The following is a 22,583-nucleotide window of genomic DNA, read 5'->3' on the forward strand; positions in this document are numbered from 1 at the left end:
AGTTTGATTCTAGGATGCATATTTAAGGCACAATAAACCACGTTTTTTATAAATGATGTGCCACAGGAAAACTCTTGAATAAAAAATATAAAGGAAAGGAGGGGAAAGGAAGTTGAAGAACACCCCAAACTCCCACATTGTATGATTCTGCAGACAAAATCTCCTTTCTCATTAGCTCACCTTTGGCTGGTGATTTCTGTCCTGTTGCATCTGGCACAGTTAGGCAATGTGTATCCAGACCAAAAAAAGTGTTTTGGGATCCACTAATGGGCCAGATCTGGCTTTCTCCTGCTTCTCCACAGTCTACTTCTGGTTGTTCATCAGAATGAATCTGCACACAGAAGGTTAAAGGCTGATCACCCTCTTCCACAGCTGAGCTGTTAACAAGGTCAAGCCAGGACTGCCTCTCAGAATAAACCACTTTGGACGTCAAGGAAGATGATGACTCTTGGGAGTTCAAAGTGCTTTCAGGAGATGAGAGAGAGCAAGATGCTTCACTTGACAGAGTCGAGGTCAAAGAGGACTTCTGTTGATCCTGATTTCCAAAAAAAAAAAAAAAAAAAAAAAAAAAAAAAAAAAAAAAAAGTGATTCCAAGTTATTCTTCTTCTTAGGCTCTATACCCAATAGATATACAGCTGAAATGCAAAGTAACCAAAAATTGATGTCATGTGATTGATTATCCATCCAAGCAAGCCTGAAGTAAGGTAACCAATCTCTCACAGATCAGTAACTTCAGAAACTATGTCACAAGGAAGTTAGAGGTAAAACAAGTTGAAACCTTACAAGGCTTAGAAACAACAGAACAAGAAAAAATACCATGTTGAATGCAGCCTTCCATGCTAGGTCTCACAGCAATTTTCACTCTTTTCTTTCTACTCACTTTATTAGTCTAATCAAGAGTGAAGAAGAGAAACCCTGACTTAGCCATTGAATATGAAGCTTTCTTGAAGCATTCAATAAATCCATCAATGCCATAGCCACAGATAGACAGCCCAAGCAGCTTTGAAGCAGCATTGAAGAGATCTTCTCAGCAGCCAAAGCAATTTTGCCCAGTCCATTTTGGTGACTAACAATTCACCATGCCAAGAAGGCCAACAGGTAGTATGTTGGCAAGTTAGTGATAAAAGGAAAAAGCAGACAGCCATAGGACAAAGGGCACAAAAAGGTTGATGATGCAAGATTTGTGCTGCTTATTCACCTGCCAAGATTCATACTTGAGCACATGAGTCTGAAAAGGGACTCAAACTTCACTAAAGACACATCAGAAATCAGCATGTCTTAGGGCTCTCCATGCTGTACTTGTCACCCTGCCTCAACATGACTTCATACAACTAGAGCAGACTCAGAGACGACTAACAGTCATCCTCAGGAACTAGGAGGTGAACAAGACAGGGTGCAATAGATGCACAATTACATATAAAGAGAGGAGAAACAAAGTCTTGAGAACTATGTAGCTTCCCAGATGAGCAAATATATGCTTACATCTGTCTACAATAGGCATTTGCATTGGCTGAGTTGCACTATTGTCTGGTCACCAAAATCAGCTCATACAAGAACTAACACTACTCTGCTTCCTAACCACAAAACTACACTGAAAAGATGAACTGAGAAAGAGAGTCAAATGCACAAGTAATACACACACAAACACACAAATATACGCACAAATACCCAGAAGATTAATTAACAATAATAAATAAAGCAACTGAAAGCATGGGGAGACAAATCTTCAGATTGCAGACCATAGCAGAAACCACAATGAGACATAATATAAAAGCCAGATTTCATGCATTGTTAATGAAGAAATTTATTCATTCTGCAAATCATCTATTACTGGACGGAGTCAGAATCAGAATACCAGACTTGATGGACCACAATTCTGGCAAGTTTATATTCTCAATACATATGCATAATAGATCTCTGTGAGGACTGAAATAGATGATAACTAAACTGGAAGTACTGAAAAATACTGAAATGGTGTTGCTAGGGAAACCCAGAGGAGCTCCAAACACAAAAGAGAGACTAGCCTGGAATACCTATTAATAATCCACTGGTAAACTAGAATGAAGATGTTTTCATATAAACTAAAACAAGAGTGACAATTTTTTGGATTATGCTATACAAACTTCTGCAATTCAGTGTTACTGTAATACTTCTTCCCTTTTACATTAAGAAATGTAAGATTGCCTTCCTGTGTTTCTAATCCAGCTGTCTCATGCAACTACTAATCAGTTCATATGATGAGGGGACTGTGGGTCACCATTTGTTTGCAGCACTTTCTTCATTTTTGTAAATTTTCAAAGTCATTCCTCCAAGACTGTTAGAAACACTGCAGGACTGGACCTTATTTATATCCCTGTTACAAGTACAACATTGTGTTCTAGGTGCATATTTGTTTTTAAAAAGGAAACCTTTACAAATTCACCCTAAAGCAAAGGACAAGGTGATGCTGCCATAAGCTACATGTGTGAATAACAAAAAAAAAAAAAAAAAAAAAAAAAGCCCTTGGGAATACAGGTGACCTGAAGCATTTTATCTAAGATATCATATTGCAAAGACAAATTGTTGAAGTGTTTGTACAGACAAACAGAAAAACTAAAAAAGAAAAAAAAAAAAAGAAAAAAAAGTGAAAGCTGTTGCTCACGTTGTTGATGGTTTAATTTCAATTATTTAAAGACTTGAGAGGAAGATGTTACATCTCACCTTTATTTTTCAGGCATTTGTCCATACAAAAGAAAGTGCTGCTGACATGAAAACTGTATCTCACTGAGTGGAATATATTTTTGTTTTCATTTTCATTTTGTGATGAATAAAAAATTTGGGTGAGAATGAAGCAGACTGGCAGAATGTATTTCTCCTTCTCTACATATGAATATATATTTTTTCTTGGCATGACAAATGTTTACCTAAAGTACTAGAGTGGTTCCTCTGGAAGTTTTGCATTCATGTACATAACAATAAATCTCTATTTGGGGACATTTTAAAGAGTAGATGCTTGGGCTAGGAGATCATAAGGATTCCATTGGAGATCAATGAGTCTCTTGGCATTTTTTAGAGAAAAAAATTATCACCAAAAAACACCTCAACTGCTCTTTTGGGATTGCTGCAATCTATTAACTCAATATAGCTGTTGATTTTTGAGTAATAAATCTATTCACATGTGGAAAAATGAATGCAGATGGTCAGTTAAGCTTTTGTCCTACAAATGTCAAAATTTATTTGTTCTTCACTTGCTTTTTTTCTTCAACAATACCCACAAGCACTCATAAACATAGAAATCTCACGATCACTACTCTTGCTTTTCAAGTTCCAAAACAATCTGGGTGAGCAGAGTAACTGAAACTTTGTGCAAGAATTTCAGCAAAATGTTTGCTGCTCTAACATGTAACAGAATCTATACCTGGGTGGATGTTAGTTTCCAGAATAATATTTTCCAATCTGGTGTTGATTTCAAGTGTGGAGGCCTTTCTGCTAGATAGCATATATTTGGTTTTCCAAAATGTCCATGGATTCTAATTTCTGTTTTGGAAAATGTCTTTGGCACATTGGAGATGATAGTACACCTTAAAAATAATACTAAAATAAAATAAAATAAACCCCAGCTAAATCCCTGTAGCATTCTTCATTCTTGATACTGGTCTGAGTAGCAATTGGAGAAGTTGGAAAAAATTCAAGCAGGCTGTCCAAACAAGGTGTACCCCCACAGTGCCAACCTAAACCCATCACTTGTTTGGGTCCCCATAATTTGGTTCAAAAACTCCACAGCAAATGAGCAGACACTAAGCAACATTTAACCAGTCTTCCCTGAAGCAAACAAGAGCTTCACTCCTAGAATTCGCTTCCCAGTAAATGCAGTGTTTCCACAGTCTTTCCAGAGGTTTTCTTCCTCCAGTAATTATCTGAAGGAAGGGGGGGAGTATATCAGCTAGTTAAAAGAAGACTCTGATTTGTAGTTAAATGCAGCTCTGCCAGGGCCTAACAGCTCCCTGCCCACCACATGAGCAATCTGAGCATAGGGCAGAGCAGTGGCAGCTGGAGATTTTTCCAATGGCAGCTCTTGAGGTGAGAATTTGACTAATTTGCTGAGGAGACACTAACCTTTGTCCATGGGGAAGGGATTTTTAGATGGAGGTAAGGAGAAGGGAAGTCTGCAGATAGAGGCAGAGGCTGGAGGGAAGACAACCTTCAAGAGGAAAGGCTGAGGAAACAAGACCTCTCAGCACCTGCACTTTTGCCTGCATCCCATGTGTCCCTTGCTAAAACATTGAGGCCAGCACTCAAGAAGAGCATATGGGAGGAAGACAACCGGAGATCGCCTCTGCAGCAACAGGCTGACAAGCAGCAGGAAGCCAGAAAAACAGAAAACTAAAAAAATAGCACCCGTTTAAAACTCATCATCTGGAGAAATGCCGGCATTTGCTCAGAGGTGAGCTGACGGGAAAGACATCTACCGCCTCTTAAAGGCAAGCCACTGAGGCATAAAATTCAAGACTCTTCATTATCGGCCTTCGGCCCAGAATAACTCCTGAAGACGCATCGTCAAGGTTTCTATTTTCTGCAGTATTTATAGCCACTTGGCCACATTTAACTTTCAGTTAATACAGGCAATAAAGAATCCCATTTTATACAGCAGTGAAGGCCACGCATCCCCTGAGTGCGAGGTGGGTTGTTTCACGGTGATTAATGCTGCATAAATGTTTTAAGAGAGGAAGTGAAGACTGACTTATCTGACTGAAACAGACAGAGGCAAATAGGTGACAGCGTGACATACGTTCCCAGCTTTATGTGAGATAATTACAGATTGCTGGACAGGCAGCTCTGTGCATGACATCTCCTTTTATTATTGACTGCGGCCACGCAAGCTGCTCCAGCTCATCTATATTTTTCAAATTTGTTCCTGCTTCACTGCCTATCTGACCACTCCAGTTATTAGATGTCATTTCAAGGCATCAGTACAGGAGCCTGGGTCACAGCAACAAAGTAGTTGTTGCATTTTTTATTCAACCATGAGATGTAGTAAGATAATTTAGCAACAAGCGTATTACTGCATACCACTAGATATTAACTTTCAGCTAGGGAAGGGAAAGGCTTGAACTCAGGATTTCATATTTCAGCTGTATTACCATCCCCAACTGGATTACTCATTTCCAAACACAGAATTAGGTAAACCTCATATCTTGAAGTGCATTTAAGTGGAGATGAGATCACCATGAAGAACATCAATAGTAAAACAAGATTAATAGGGCAATAAGTGGCTATTAAATAGGAGAGGCAATATGATTAGACACATGAGGGTGCATACAACTTATTCTAATTTATGCAAAGAAGATAGGCAGGAGGGAATATTCTGGACAAATGTTTCACAGCAAGGGAGAAAGACAGAGTAAATTTAGGGAGGATGGCTGCTTTCTTTTTTATAATCTCTTTTTCAGAGGTACAGGAAAAGAACTGATTTTATTACTGAGCAACTTCTCATTGGCACAAAAGGAGCTTCAAATTCAGCAGACTTAAGAACAGCTCACTTGAGTAAATAAATGCAAATCTGTTGGATGATGTTACCAGGGTCAAAAAATGAAAGAAGATTTTGGATTGGATACAAAAAAAAAAAAGTGAAAAACTAGGTTACAGTACTGTGTTAAAAATCTCATAACGAAAAGACTCATCACATGTATGAGGTAAAGTGACACCTTTCTTTCTCAAACAAAGTAAATATGCCTCCTTCAGAAGGAGACATCATTGTTAGTGCACAGCTCTTAACAGCACAGGCAACAATAACTGCAGGGAACATCACAGGGCAGGGACCGTCACAGTTGGTGCATCTACATCTCAGACACACAGAGTGGATGTCTCCAGCCTCTGGTTTAGGTTATTAGCCAATAGTCCACCACCTGGAGAAAAAATTTATTCCAACCAGCTATCAAATAAAGCTAATTAGAGTAACACTTACCAACTGAGGAGGCTGTGACTGAGCCATGTAGGGGGGAGGTGGCGTGTCTGTTATTTCTGGATCATCATGTTCACTTTCACTATAGCATTCTGAGGCAGACATGGAAAATGAGCAAAAACAAGGTGTTAAAAAAACATTCATCTATTCCTCATGGTACTATGGTCATCAAAGCTCACCAAGATGTCTGAGGACCATATTGTAACATGCCAGTGTCTATGACACTGAAAATTAACCCACTTATGGTAATGCTCCATTGCTTCATAGCAGCCTTCTCATATTATTTTAATTATTCATTTAGGTGGAAACAAAACAAACAAAAAACACTAGGTGGCAGTGCAGTAGATAGCCTCACAAATAAAATTGGGTTCTTCTTTCCTCCCTTAAAAACCTTTAAAAGAAAGGCTGCATCACCTGTGCATAATTTAGGGAGACCTGTTGCAAGTAGCCCATGCTGTCCCATAGTCTCTGTAACCAGCAAGTTAAGTTATCCTGGAGCTGGCAACAGGCTTTGGCTATGATTTTGGGAAAAAAAAAAAAAAAAAAAAAAAAAAAAAAAAAAAAAAGATTGCTCATATGGTGATTTGAAAACCATAAAGCACCCTCAGGGGACTTCTGTCACCACACAGTAGCTCACACCAGTATGCCACATGGCACAGGGGTACACTTGCTGAGCTACCAATAAACATAGACACAGGACTCTAGGACTATACACCCCGCTCATCTTTTTATTTTCAAGTAAAAAGCAAGCTGATAGAGCCCCAGTATCTCTTGAGAGGCTCTTGAGAGGCAGGCACATTATTTAACAATATGTGTAGCAGGTGGAAGTATTTTCCAAAACTTCTCAGATGCTTTTTAACAATGGATTACATGAGGTGCTAATCATTGATAAAATGAGACACAAGGGAAGGCAGCAAGTTGCTGGATCATATTCTTGGGGCCTGCTTATAAATACTGGACCAGATCACTTCCTTCTACTAAATATCCCAGCAGGTACCAGCCTTCCAGACCCACATTATTATCCAATCGTCTGTGATTACCACGTCTTCTAACTAAATTAATACTGGCACACTTACTTTTCATGCAGGTAATTTTGGGGGTTTAATAACCACAGTGCAAGAGGAGAAAGGAAAAAAAAAATGTTGTAAGAGAGCAATTTTATACAAGGGAGAGGTTTCTAAGATGTTAACAAAGTGAAGCTTTCTCCCAGTACTCTTTGCAGAACTATAGGATTTTTAATAGCATAGCTGTAATTCTGTTTACTGAAAATATTTGCTGGCATATCTTAGCACTGAGGTCTGGCTGCAGTACAGCCCGTGTCACTTCTAAAGCTCTGTGAATGCGTTCTTGAATTACTCTTGGTAAAGAGCTTATTTTTCTATGGTTCCCCTTTCAGGCATGCAGAAGAACTGGGAAAACAAACCAAACCAAACAAACAAACAAAACAGAACAGCTGTTTCTGATACACTAAAGACCCTCCTGAAGAGTTACCATATGTGAAAGAGGGGAAAATCAGGTTGCTGGGAGCAGAAGCCACTGTCAGTAATGGCAGCATTTTTTGAGATGCAGAATGTAGCAGTGCTTCTGCAAGGGCACATCCACACAGGGATATCAATGGGGCTCTGAACTCTACTCATGACAGATGCCGGAGCACATGTGACAAAACACATGGAAAGATAAACAGGTGTTTGATCACCCAAATCAGAGCCCCTTTTCTTTAAGGGGAGATGGCCCACCAGCTTCAAAAACTGAAGAAATCTTGGCTATGTTATGTTATAATTAGATAATCTGCTGAAGTTTTTGATAAATTATTTTGAAATCTTTCTGCTGTTTTGTTTTTATTAATATTAGTTGGTCATAATTTTGTGTCAAGTTTTATAACTCTCAATTTAGCCAATGTAACCAATCCACTACAGTTTCTGAGGCTTTAAAAAAGATGTATATGTTTTTCGGTATAGTACTTTGATCACTTTCACCATCAAACAAACTATTCCTTTGCATGGACAATGTTTGGATACCTCCTCCCCAAGTGCAATTACCTATGCAGGCCTTGCTGTGCAATACGATACTGAATACAGCCCCTCATACTAATTATCACAGATCAGTTTTTATGCAAAATTAGGTTCAAAGAGGACAAAAACATTTTGGTAGAGTGCAGGGATATAGGAATTAAAAAGTCTCCTGACAAGAACAAAATAGGAGCCATGAACTGAAAACAAATCCAATTATGAGTTTTGCTGTATGACCACAAATCAGTGGTATCTGTGTTTACCAGTACGAAGCTGCTTCTTATGGCAGTGTAAAAATAGAGCCAGATGAGGCAAATCAATAATGTCATTACATGTCTGAAGCCTGGACATAAACCACAACCTCATTCTGGGAAATAGTAGAAAGAATGTACAGAGGAGCATTTCAGCTTAGACAAAATAGGCTGCATCACTTAAGCATGATTCATATTACTCTAAACACCAGTTTCTTCTTCATAATGCCTGTTCCTTCACAGTCTGTTCTCAAACAATACAAACAAACAAAAATAAGGAGGGTCAAAAGCCCAAAAGAGGATATATATTCCTCAGGTCAGAGTCCGCCCCTGATTTGCTAACACAATACTACCCACAGCACTTCTCATTTTAAATCAGTTCCCAATGTACACATCCTCACACAGCAGCTTTAACAAGCATTCCAACAAGGGACTTTCTTTGTTCGCTATCTACCTAGATTCATGATTTGACTGCAAGTATCCTCCCACCAAAAAGTACTGTTATGTCATTGTACAAATTAAAAAAAAAATAAATTGCTATGGAACTTTAAAAATTAGTCATTCCATAACTATCTTTTGGGCTTGACTATGAAGAAAATCATAGACTTCAGTATAACCACCACCACCCAACATTGCTGCTGTTGAAACCCCCAGAAATGGAGAAGATGTCAGGGACAGGTCCACATTGCACAAGATGTGGCCAAGCTAGAAATATTGCACAATTGCTGTCATATACCTTACCAACTCTAAACCCAACATAGCACAGATGTTTCTCTATGTTCTTTGTGAGCTTAGCAAACCAGCAAACTGTCGGATGGTAGTTAAACATCACTCGCAAGAACAGCAAGCATCTTTCAGTGACACTACATCTCACCAGTATATCTTTCACTACGGGTACTTTGCTGTGCCAGTGTGGTGTTGCTGAGCTCAATAGGCAGGCAGACTCAAGGTGACAATTTGAAAGAAAGATCTGACAAAAATTTGGCCCATCAAAAACTGTGAAGGACATTCTGTAGTTACATGCTAAAACTAAGATTAGAAACATACCTTCTTCGTTCTTCCCATTGGGTGCCTGAGGGTCTACAGCCATCCCCAGCTTGCTTAGCCATCTATGTTCAGAACAGAGAATACATTGTTAATGATACTTGCATGCTGTTTTGACACAGTTTCTCACTTTTCAGATGTGTTCCACCTTACCATGACAATTTTCTTTAACCCCAGGTCTGAATGTCAGTTTCTTTCTATATCTTAGAGCATTTTCTAGAAAGGCACCAGTTACCTGGATGCTAACATTCCCATTCCTTCTAACAACTGTGAACTGTGGAGGGCTGAGTTGCCAGTAGGAGAAATGCACTGAACAGCTCACAGGCCCACCTTGTAATATTTAATAGACTAGATTGAACATTCTTTTTCAATGCATGGATTTCTGAACCACTGTTAAGCAGGTACTACAGCAAGCTGTTCATAGTCCCAGTTTTACAGCCCTTATGCTCTTCTCAGACTGTATATGGTGAGCAGGACTAGTTGCCTGGGACATTTTCTCTTCCTGAAAAAAAAAAATACACCAACCACTACTGATGAAGAAAGAGTTGCATTTCTGGAAGTCAAGTCTTAGTGCTATAACACAATGTCAGTGGCTTAGTCCCACTGTTGAGGTGTTATATTTCACCCATGGTAAAGCAAAAGGCATAGGAGACATAGAGGATGGTGTCAGCTGCCCTAGCCAAAGCTACATTGCACAGCCTAAGAATCTAAGCCATTTAAAATGAGACTTTCTGACCATCACATACTGCTTTGTTCAACTCCCTATTACTTTTGATTTTAGTAAGTCTCACTTCCTGTGTTGCTTTAAGCTATTAACTGTGGGTTATTTTTTCTGGTTTTGTTTTTTTTATTATTATTTGTTATTTTTTCTTTAAATTTATTTCTCTTCCTAGGTAGCTGTATTTTTCTAGTGTTAAAAAAAAATCCCTGGCTATGCTTTTTTGTATACTATGCTTGCTTATAAGTCATTCAGATCTATCCATATTTTAAGAAACTAAGAACTAAAAAAGATCAAGCCCTTCAAATTAAAACTCAAGGCCTAAATAAGGAAGGTCATGAATTAAGATTCATGACTCAGAGAAAACATCATGTTGGATCTTGATTCTACTGAAGCAATGGGAATTTGTCTGTTCAATCAGTAGCACCATAACTGGATTTTTAGACTGTCATATGAATAACAGAGCTACATGACAAATCAAGGGGAAAAAGTGCTCTTTCTATAAGAGTGGATTAATGACTTTCTTATAGCAGCTAATTGTAAGAGAATGGTTTTTCTTTATTCAAAATAAAATAAATAAATAAATAAAAGAAAAAAAGTGCTAAGAAGTCCAGGAATTCAGTAAGTACAAGGTCAGACACTAGTAACTGAGTACATTTTAGCCAGGTAAGTTCATGGAGCTAGCCAGCACAAATCTGCTTTTCATGTGTGCACTACTATGGCAAATACTTACTAAATGAATGAAGCAAATGACTATACTAATAAACCCACAGTGACTTAATAGATATATATACATGAAGAGTTGCAAAAGGTCATGATCTATCAAGCATTTATGCACACAAGTAACTCGACACACATGAATGCCCCAGTGAGTTCAGTGGAACCACTCACATGCATATGTATGTGTGGGACTGGAGCCAAGCAAACAGATGTCTTTTAGTCTGTTTTGACATATGCGTGAGTATGCGTGTACTTTCTGTATTAAATGCATGTATTTTATACTTTGCCAAGCAAAACATCATCAGTTACAACAGCGAGGAATTAGGACTAGTGCAGTCCAGTGCAAGCTGCTCTAACACTAGGCTACCTAGATTTAAGCCAAAATGAAATTTACTCCAGAAGTGGAGTTTGAAGAAAATCATTCTGGGGTATAAGAGCTGGGACACCTGTGTAGATTTCAATCACTCACTCACATGAGACTAAACATTTCCAAAGTGTCATTAAGACACTGAGAATTTCCAGCTGGGCTCCAAACTGGCTGTTAACACTCATACATCCCCCATTAGCTCTACTTTTTTCCTTTACCTTCCCCCTACATCCTTTCCTCTTTTCTCTCAGACACAGTCACTTTCTCTACAAAAGTATTTCTGGCCAGCAGTCCTCCATTCTCAGTCCTCTTCAGCCCACCTGCCTCAAGAACCTGTTGTTACTGTGCTGAGGAGCTCTTGTAGGAAATGCAGCCATACAGAAACAGATGGTTATTTCCCCACGAGAAGCCTCTGGACTTCTCCAACTTACATATGGCAAAGCATTTTTACATCTATATTTACATGTATATATCTATAGAGTACAGATTTATGAGTAAATATCTATGCATGTATACTGCTGTACTATAGGACATTTCTGTCTCTATAGCCATTTCAGAAGGTCTCACATTTTCTCAGCATCTCTCCTTTTATGTTGTGGTGAATAGTAATGAGGTCTCCTGCTTATACAGGGGAAGAACAGTCAGTGCTCTATGAAGAAACACAAAAGTCACTAGTACAACCATGATTAAAATCTTGAATTATCTATCATAGGAACTCTCTTCCCATTTAAATTTTATTGCCTTGTATCTGAATTTTGGCCTTTTAATGCAATAGCATTGTGAACAGACTGCAGTCTGAAGTAATAAAGACAAAGAAAATATGAGCTATATACAAATGGGCCCAAAGTGGACCAATAGCAAGTATTAGCTACTTCTGATAGCTTGATGGTTTCTAAAATGGCAGTATTAGTACCCATTTTTATTTCTTTCATTAAAAAAAAAAAAAAAAGTATGAATGAATTATTGCTCCTACATACATTCGTGGAAACAAAATTTCTAACCTGGCATGAGAATTGTTTAACTGCAGTATAGTTTGGCAGGGAATTAAATGCTCGCTTAGATTTATAAAGCAGCTATTTATATCGCTCTAACCCTCCTTGTTAATTGACATGCTATTCTGAAAACAAATATTATATTCAAGTCCTAGATCATTTCTGGAACAAAGCTATGTAATGCTTTTCCCTCTCTTTCCTTTCTTCCCTCACTTCTCCCAGGGTGATGAACTTGCTAGTTCATTTTTGTATTGGAAAGGGACTTATATCTACAAATTTCAGGAAGACTAGTATCAGAATCACACTAATAATGAGATCATGATTCCAACTTTCATTAGTGAATAAATAACAGTAGTTTCCTTCTACTTAGTGATCAGGAAAAAAAAATAATAATAAAAAAATGACAGATTGGTAATACCCAGAATAATTTCATCAACAACAACTGCTTAACAGCAAGAGAATGAGAATGAACTTTCAGAGTGTTCTCAGATGTGAGACAGGATGAAACATGGCCAGTCTCTCCCTACTTACGTGTTCATTTCCAGAACATTTTCTGCAGCAAAATAAAATGTCTTGATCTGTGGGTGGCTGATCTTAATAGCACTTTAAGAAAATAAAAATAAGAAAGAGATTAAGAAAACTAGTTTGCATAAGAAAAAATAGCTGAATTAATTATTTAAAGTATTTATTCACTCCACTATATTAATCCAGATCTGCTTATCCATCCATATAGTTAGTTCCTTAAAACTCAAGATTATTTTTAGGTCTTCTAAGGCTATGCAGTATTCAGAGAACATAAAATACAGGAATTAAAAAAGGATGTAAAAAGGAATAAAACTAAGTTTTTCATTTTGCAACCCCATAAGTTTGTTGTGTGTCCACATCTTGAATACGGTGTGCAGTTTTGTTCCTCCCCCCAGCTCAGAAAAATAAATAAACTTGAAAGAGGTTCAGAGTAAGTGTCAGTGATGACCCAAGGTATGGGGCAGATTCTGTGGGTGATTAATCAGGCTATGATCCCACAGCATAGAGAACTGATGGTAAAAAGAAGATATAATACAATAAAATCACATGTAGCATGGAACAGGTGAATAGTGACTGATTCGTCACTGTCGTTTCCATGACAAATTTTAGGAGGCACCGAAGAGGCAATTAGGTGGCAGGTTTGACACAAACAAAATGGAGGTCTTGACATGCCAACAATTATGTTCTGCAACTCCACCTCAGGATGTTAGGGGTACCCTCATGAGTACTGTTAAATCAGCCCTAATAATTTCAAACTGGTGGAAATCTACTATAAGTTAGTAAATACACTGACATACTTCTAACTCAGGAAGCTTCATCAGTAAATTGTTTGACGTCTTAAAGAGCATTTTAAGGAAATAGCACTGTATGTTTTTCTTCTTTAATCTTTGCTAGGCACCCACTTTGGGCCACTTTAGAAGGCAGGATACAAGGTTAGACTGCTTTGGTCTGACCTAGTGTGCTTGTTCTTAACACTGCCTTGAGAAGGAAACACCAACTTTGAAAAAACACTTTCACCTAAATACCAGCCAATGTATATTTCTTATGTGTCATTCTAGCAGACTAACAGTGTTTTGAAGCTGTCTTTTCCAATGGAGAAGAGGAATGAAAAAGGGAAATTTACTTATGCTGTTCCAATGATACCAACCACTTTGTAGTTCACCAGCTTCTGAACATACTTGGAAGCAGATATTGACAGTCATAGCAGACACATCAGGGGGGAACATACAGGTTCGAGTTCCTTTAGGAAGCAAGCTTCCCATATCTCAGTAATCCACCCATAGTCCTTTTACCCTTTGCCACAACACTCAAGCTTCTATCAAAGTGCAAGAGTGACTTTCTTGAGTAAAAGACAACAGGGTCCATGGAGGTGGGGACTGCCATAAATGATTGACAGTTAATACAACCAATTGATTATTGCAGTACATAAAAATGTAATATGCAAAAATATGTAAACATCAGTGATCTTTTAGTGCCTGCTGTGCCTATATTTTAAAATAATAATAATAATAATCGACAACAAAGGAAGATGGAAGACACTGGAAACTGAACTAGCCAACTCAAACATTCTGGAAATGCAGAATGAAAGAAAAGTCATCAACTTTTATTGTTTTGACTGGCAGATTTCCATTGGTACATAATCTGTTTTGACTACAGTGTCACCTCACTAAGACAATACTGCTTTTGAATTACATGCACATTTCCTATAGTGAAATGTGCTTTCTTTATGTGAAAAAGCAATTCCAACAGTATCCTCAATGTGTAATGACTATAACCAGATGAATACCCTTTCCAGTTTGTCACTAGCAATTATGAACTGCAGCAATTAAAACCTAAAACCAAGCGCTTTATTTTTTTTTTTCTCTCTCTCTTCACTTCTGGTATTAGCCACACTTCCAGGGGTTTAGAAGGTTGCTGACGTACTTTACATTTGGCCAACAGAGGCATTTACATTTTTGACACTTATAGCTGTACATTAAATCATTGGTCTCAGCACCAGAACATGCTTTAGTTGAATATCCACCAGTAAGACTTTCCAGAGTCTATTTTTTTGTAAAATGTTGTCTCCAACCCCGAGGCTGTGCAGCTTCCTGAGACTGTGCAGCTTTCTTCTTCTATTTCTTGTCGTATGACTCTGTCCTGTGGAAGCACAGATTATTTGACTGGGCCGCAGCTGACCAAGCAACCCAGATCAGTCCTCACAGTCCTCTCCTAATTTACCCTATGTCCAGTAAGTGACAAGAATGTGTTTTCCTCCCACTCACAGACAGTCAACAGCAACAGAAGTGAAGGGCAACATTTTCTCCTGGTCCTGTGTTTAATGACTCAACCACCATTCTTCTGAGAAAACACGTTGGAGCTCCCCATATTCAAAATTTCTGCCCCTTCCTTTGGAGGATTCAAATGCACAGTTAATCTCAAGAACTCCTAAGGCTACGAACAGCATGCAAACAGAACAAAGAAGGTTTTCTCATGAGGGACAAAATAAAGATCATGCTGAGGTTTGTAACTTTGAACAGCGGCAACACCCCTCTGAACCCTTGAAGTGTGCTCAGAAGCAGCTAGAAGTCAATGCTGCACATGGAGTTTGGAGAGAGTATTTTTAGATGTGTACTCTGCTAAACAAGGTTTTCGCTCCCTGCACAACCAGAGGCTTCAAAGTACAGCCCAAAGTTGCACCACAGCAGTTTAAGGAATAGTCCCAACTGAAAGGGAAGCAGCATTATTTGCATCACTGTTGAATCACCACCCAAGAGAAGGCATCTAAGATAGACTGCCACTTATATATTATGAACAACAACAACAACAAAAAAGCATACTGATTTACTTTTTAATTGCAGTTTTGGTAGAGGACATCTGACAGAATTTTCAGAAGCATATTTACTGTATGGTTTTCTTTCAGTAACACATTTAAAATCCCATTATTTATACAACACAGAAGAGCTCCCCACAGCTCCATTGTCAGGCACTACTGAGATCTAATACTTTGCAACACTGTAAAAAAAAAAAAAAAAAAAAAATGCAAAACCAGGGCTAAGAGATAAACTTACTGCTTTTTTTTGCATTCTGTTGCTCGGTCCACACTGAAGTCTGGAAGTCTGATAAATCCTTCTGCCTTTTCAGCCTGCAATGAATAAATAAATCAGATCAACCAACTGGTAAACTATCAGACTCCAATGCTTAATGTTATTTAACATACAAGTGCTTGTTTTTGACAGCTTTTTTATACTGTGAAATATATTCTCATCACCATGGGGATGCATTAACACCCAAAGTTTTGGCTGATATTTGGAAACAAGAACTATTCCTACACAAGCTATTATTTGTGCAAATCCTGGATGCAAGAAAGCTCAGGAGCTTGCAGTCCTGTGTAAGCAAGAGACTGTTAGCCTAGGATTTGTTGTAGACTTCCAAATAGCACAGAACCTGAGGAAGGAAAGATCCTCAGCTTATATAAGAGTGCTGGGATAGATTCCCCTGCCTCCTCACCTCAGAGTTGTTTGTTGTTGCTATTTATTTGTTTTAAAATCAGAATCTTTTTCTAAGATTCACAATTAAGTCATAAGTCACGTCCAGTCTAAAACTGTCAAGGGCAAAATTTAGGTTTCGACCAAACAAGGACTAAAAGTAGCAGGGAGGTAGGGGAACCCAATTCCTTTGCAGCCATCCATGATCACACAACCTGGTTCAATAAAGAGACCAGTCAAGCTTTGTGCACACAGCTTGGAAAATTAAACTACTGAACCTTGGCTCTAAAAACAGCTCTAAAATCAGAAGTCACCCAGAAGAGATGGGTGACTAAAGAGAGGAGGAATAAGAGTTATATCATCATTTCTGGTGTGGCTGTTACATGCAAGCTCAGACAAGCAAGCATATGTTCCATTATACAGCATGCATGTCTGTTATACAGATGCTTAACAGCAACCAATATAATGATCTATGCATATTCAAAAACTAAATGTCTGTAGCAATAGGAATTCAAACGTTACCCAAAATGACCCAAGGATGGTGGAGGAGGGTCTCTCCTGGGTAACTTTAACATGGACCATTTTGTTGGGTTACCTATCTACTCCTGTACATGACCAAGGCAAAGAGAGGCAATACGGGCTGCTCCCACGCCAGGAGGTGAGAAGGTACCAGTGCCAGGGGCTGTTCCCACGCAGATGAGCTGCTTTGTTAGACTCCGTGAACCAGATCCAGATGACTTTGACCACCCAGCAATCATTCCCTCCAAAAATTCTCTGCCATAGTTCAGGAGGTAGCAAAAGCCAGGCAGACATTTCAAGTACACTATTTAGACACAGTCACCCCTTTCTGTAAGAGAGAGGGGAACATCTCTGTTCCAGGTCAGCTAGACTCTGTACCAGAGTGGCTTCAGCAATACTGAAGTTACCAGTTGGCCCCAAATCCCCATTCTTCCTGCCTGCAGCTGAAACAACTTTTTTACTATATCTACCTACACTTACCTGATCAGCTGCAAGAGACTAGGACGGCTCCTAAGAGGAGCAATAAGGTAGGCAAAAGCCTGTAGCATATAACCTCAGAAAAATAATATTAATAATAATAATAATAATAATAATAAATGTACTTTTCAAAATATAGAAAACATTCATTCCTAAATCAAGTATTTACAGCTCCCAGGTCTTATCCCTGGCCGGATTACAATTCTGAAAATGTACACTGAGTTAAAGCAGGTAAAATATACACAATAATTACAAAGACTGAGTATAAATGGAGATAGATGACTGACAGCATCTCAAGCTATATTATGCATGAATATGAAAAGACTATAAAAAGATGTTCATCAAGACAAGTCTTTGAGCTTTAATGCTTGAAAGTATAAATCTCTTAGAACTGAAATATGGATACAGAAAGGATATTTCAGTGGGCGGCTTCCCTGCACCTCTGCATATCTGTTCTTTTGTATACAGTAAATCACAATATAATCATAATTCCTCCAGTTTACATGCATTAAATATTAATATCAGAGGTCTATATTTTACATCTTCACCAGTAAATGGTTTTGCCTGCTCCAAGACCAAAAAAGCAGTGGAAAGGGTATTTTTATTAATTTATTTATTTATTTCATATTTTCTTTTGTTACAGGAGAAACAGTAATGTTCATCAGCATCTGAGCTGAAAAATCTTTGATTTTGTAATGTTGCTTCTTTTGTACAGAAAAATGTTTATTTGTTATTAGGGGCTTTTAAATTTCTCTTTTTGTATTTCTACTTGTCAGATTTGTTCAGAGCCTGCCTGAGGATCGTTTGCTTCCATTCCACAGATTTGAATTTAGTGAGACTAAAGTCATGGAGACATAATAATAACTGACTAAAAAAATAATTATGATATTAAAAAAATACAAGATAAAAATAATTTTTTTTGTTGTTGTTGTTTTTAAAATATGTGCGTTTCAAACAATTAGACCTTAAGCTAATATTTCTACCCCAAATCCATAGTACAGCAAATATACAGAGATGAATGAATGAGGAGTTCTGTTCATGGGCTGCATTGTACTGAAGATATTGAATGTACTGTCCTGCATTCCTGTACCAGAAAGAGTGGTCATTTACTAGGACAAGTGCAGCAGGAACACTGAAATTCTCATTTGGTCCCCTAGATCAGTCTACATACACCAGAGACTGACCTTAAAATAAAACTGTTAATGTAGTATCAAAGCTGTTATTACACACACTGTTGGATAAGAAACTTCTACAATGCTAGTTGCTTCTCTATAGTTTCAATCAATAATGCCCAGTATAAAAAATAAAATAAAATAAAACAAAATAAAACAAAACAAAATAAAGCAGAAGATCCAGAAGACACTTTGAAAAGGAACATATTGAACCACCTCCTCACCCACAATAAACCATCCGGTGGGAGACTGGGTGACTAGTTGTGTTTTTGGTTTTTGTTAGTTTTGTTGTTGTTTGTTTGTTTTTGGGGGGGAGAGAAGAGCTGACATGTTATGAATGCTATCACCACTCAGCCAGTTTTACTATTGGTGCACTAGTCTAGATGGCAAGACAGCATCCTGTAAATTGTTTAGGATGCTGCACAGACACTCATGAGTAGATTAAAACCAAGCATTAGAGAAATATTTTATACAAGCATTTGAGCATTCAGATTATGTTGGGCCACTGAATCAACAGGATGCTGTTACTCAGCATGGGAACACTCACCTGGAGTGCTCCAGCTCATGCAGAGATAGAACTTAAACTTGAAGGGCTAATATATTCCATGACTATGTAAATTAAAGGAACAGTCTCTAAATTTCTCAGGGAGACAAATCTGTAGGCTTTGATTTCATTTACCAGTTTTACTATAGAGAAATCTCATCTTATGCAGTATCTGACATGTTCTAGTTAGTAGAAGATGATGTTCAATGCATCACATTCTGTCTTTATATTATTTCTGTCAGTGATTTCACATTAATTTGCAAGAAAAAAAATAATGTTCCATTTTATATACAAGTAAAAGGAAGATAATGGTGTGAATTTTAGGAACAACTTTTTGTTGTTGTTTTTAATGCACTATTGGTTGCAATTCAGATGTGCCATCTGTGTAACAGAAAACAGGTGTTTGATGGACGTGTAGTTCCATTTTATAGTATCAGAAAAAAAGGAAGGGGAAAAAAAAAAGGAAAAAAAAAAAAAAAAAAAACTAACAGTCTTTGAATTAACAGTCAAACATTATGAGCTTATGAGTGTCACTGCAGTCCAAAACTGAATTCCAAACAATCACAAGGAACAGAACATATGGAAAACATCATTTTGGAAATCATTGGGATAAAAATGTCATTTTAAGACATTAGAAATTTATAGAAGTCATAAGTATTTTCTTTTCTCTGAAATGTTATTGCTAATGTGATTTTAAATATACTATTATTTAACTCCCCCGTTTCACTCAAGCTTTCTTAAGATTTTGGTGCAATGCTGTAAAATAGCCCTAAAAACTCAGAATTAAAGAGACTTTGACCTGTTCCCTATTTAATAAGGATGGTTAAAAGAATAAGTTGTTACATCTTGTGGTTTTCACACAAGTTAGCTTAACATACAAATCTACACTTTTTTGCTATGCTCAATTATGGGAAAATATTTTCAATAATAAAAACTGCCTCTGCAAATGCAGAGGGCAAAAAGAAAACAACTACTTCACACAAAAACACACACACACACAAAAAATGTTTTCTGTCCCCAAAAGTCAAATATATTAATGAAACATTGAAGGAACCCAATGAAAAAGGCTATTGCCCTTTTTAGCTTGCCTCTCAATATATTGTACAAATTTAGTAACTTTAGCAAACTTAGTAAATCATTTAATTGCTATTTCTCAATATTTAAAGTGGATGTAATGATGCAGAAAGTTTAAAACAAACACACAAAAAAAGTGCTGTAAAATGAAAATATCCAGTTATTGCAGGACAGCTCCATTCTGCATCTCAAGTTACACCTGATAGCTTCATCCCGGTGTTTCAGTGCTGCCTGCAAAAGACCTCATGGATGTTAGAGGAGCAGTTCAGTCCTCAAGCCTATTTAGGATTTTTATTTTATTTTTTTTTCTCTCCGCCAAGTACACCAATGGAACGACCTGGAACGACCTGTAGAGTTGTGAATAATTTGTGTAGCATATTAGATCAGAGGTCCCTGAAACCCTTGACACAATCAACCAACATCAATGACTTTGTATCATGCACGCAAGCAGTTACTATAACTCAAAGGTGAAAGATTCCTGTTTTAAAAGACTGCAATTATACAGTTCCTGGCAAAGCTCTTGGAGTGAGGACCAATTTAAATGCAGTGAATGCAGGGGGAATAAAAAATACAAAGACAAATAGTGACAGTAGATCACAGCCTGAAACCCTTTGATTTTATACTTATATTTCTTTTCAGCTGAATCCCCATGACAACCGTGATTAACACATCCTGTAAAACTGTATTTCAACATTACTCTGAAAACGAACCGAGCTATCCTAAAGGCCTAACAAGACAGAGGCTTTTAGCCCTCTGTCCCCTTCCATACGACATTATTCACAGAGCTGCAACAAGCACAAGATGAGCCAGAAGCCCAGGATTATACATGCTGATCTTCCCCCTGAACCCCTCCTTCATATGCAGAAGTATTGATTCCCTCAGAGGTTTCAGTATGAGGGTGAAGGAAAAAACTAAAACCAGTAAAGGGTCTGGCAGAATCACACACTGTCCTCTTCAACATATTTTCAAGACACATGACTATGAGAACAGTAGTGAAAAAAGGGAAGCAAACACTGAGAGAGAGCAACTCTCCAAAGAGTTTGGTGTCCTGAATGCACTCGGAATGTCTGACTGCTCACATTCATTTTCTATTTCCATTGCAAAATCAAACTTTTTTTTTTTTTTTTTTTCTCCTACTCTGAACAGCTTTCCCTCCCCAGACTGGGGGACTGCCCATACTACAAATAAAAGTTTCCCTGCCGCATATGATATCTGCGTGTCATAAAAAGAGCAAGTACATATGGGAAGATGTTTCAAAGCAGTCTGTCCAAATGTGCTGAGACCACAGGTGCCCTAACTTATGTCTCTCAGTACTTCAGCTAGCCACTCAAAAGCTAATTTGGATTTGTTTTTCTGCTCATGTTTGCTTTTAGTAGGTGAGAAGCCTGACTGCTAAGGTGTCTGATTGCTGGCCATTTTCAGTATTTTATTATTTTTATTTTTGACCTGTTGCTTTCACAAGGTATTTTACATTAAACTGAGGGAACAATTGTCTGCAAATGTCAACCAGAGCATCCTACATTGCCTCCTCCAGTTTGCCTGGTGTGAAAGACCCTGAAGTGGAGTGATCTGAAGGCAAATTAAACCTGAGCAACAGAAACTTCCAGAGCTTTGGAGGCATCCTCAAGACAGACTTCACCGACAACATGATGTCAGCTGAGGTTACCTACCCAAATCTGGGATAATGCGCATTCGGTTACAAATTCCACCCACTCCTTATTTTCTCCAGCTCTTTTAGAAAAAAAAAAAAAAAAGAAAAGAAAAAAAAAAAGGTTAGGTCCAGCACCCTGTTGCTATGTTACAGTTGCCAATGTCTGGCTGACTGCATTTTCTACACAGCCACTAACAAAACATACTTTTTTTCTCACAGGAACAAAACCAGTCAGGCAGAGCTACAAGCAGTCAGCATAACCCAGTTCATTTGACCTCGGCCCCTGGCCTCCATCACCGCCTTTCACTTCAGCCTCTAGGAGGTCCATCATGGGACATCTCAAGTGTGGGAGAGGCAAGGCTCCTTCTCTTGCAACACACACACAAACTCAATTGTCATGTTGGATGCCCTGTTGTGACCAAGGATTAACGCCACTGGAGATGAAAGACAGGCCAGGTACTGAAGTAAAAAGAAATTATCATGTAAGCCAGTGAATATGTTACTGATATTTTTTCTTCACAGATCCAGAGGTGAAAATATCTGTGAGGGTCAAATTCATCTCAGATGTAACTTCAAGAGTGGTACTAAGCATGCTTCTGGTCTCGTCATTTTAAGAGAGCATATTTTAGCAAAGGACACCTCCCCTCCTTTCAACACCCTATAGATCCTGTGAATAGGATCACCCTGTGATTCTGAAAATGTCACCTGAATCTAAATTTATGCAGAAGTCGTACTTTAAGTTGTCCAAATAAACTTCAGATTTTTAACATAAAAAAATAGTGTACAGGAGTCAGCAAAACTTGAAAGGAAAGAGGCGCTACCAGCTAGCATGTTTACAAGAAGTACTGTGATAGGTGAGAAGTCAGGACTGATATAAGCCAGAAGTATTTTGAAGCTGTATGAACTCTTCAGAGTATATGAAATGAATCTGTATGAGGCTGCCACCTGTTATTCAACCTTGTTTATTTTGGGGCAATCAATGACAATAGGAAAGGAGGCATGGACTAAAAGGACAAGCTCATTCACATGGCAAATGCTGTATAGAAGTATTGGGATCTGTATGACCATGGTTTCTCTGAATCCTGAGAGAGGGATTTAACCAGACCACTCA

General features: G+C 38.1%; 1 protein-coding gene across 8 annotated transcripts in view; it reads right to left on the reverse strand.

Moving 5' to 3' along the window:
• The window catches only part of IPCEF1 (interaction protein for cytohesin exchange factors 1), an 82,912-nt gene that overhangs the window by 16,289 nt on the left and 44,040 nt on the right, over positions 1–22,583 (reverse strand). For 6 of the 8 annotated variants that reach the window (XM_035320513.1, XM_035320514.1, XM_035320512.1 and 3 more), the window contains 5 exons: positions 15,619–15,692; positions 12,575–12,646; positions 9,250–9,311; positions 5,946–6,034; positions 181–538 (listed from right to left, as the gene is read on the reverse strand). In XM_035320513.1, the coding sequence (XP_035176404.1) occupies positions 181–538; positions 5,946–6,034; positions 9,250–9,311; positions 12,575–12,646; positions 15,619–15,692 (655 nt within the window). The remainder of the gene's footprint in view (positions 1–180; positions 539–5,945; positions 6,035–9,249; positions 9,312–12,574; positions 12,647–15,618; positions 15,693–22,583) is intronic. The other 2 variants (XM_035320516.1, XM_035320520.1) reach the window with 2 other exon arrangements.

The sequence above is a fragment of the Oxyura jamaicensis genome, chromosome 3 (genome assembly GCF_011077185.1).
Source record: "Oxyura jamaicensis isolate SHBP4307 breed ruddy duck chromosome 3, BPBGC_Ojam_1.0, whole genome shotgun sequence".
NCBI lineage: Eukaryota > Metazoa > Chordata > Aves > Anseriformes > Anatidae > Oxyura > Oxyura jamaicensis.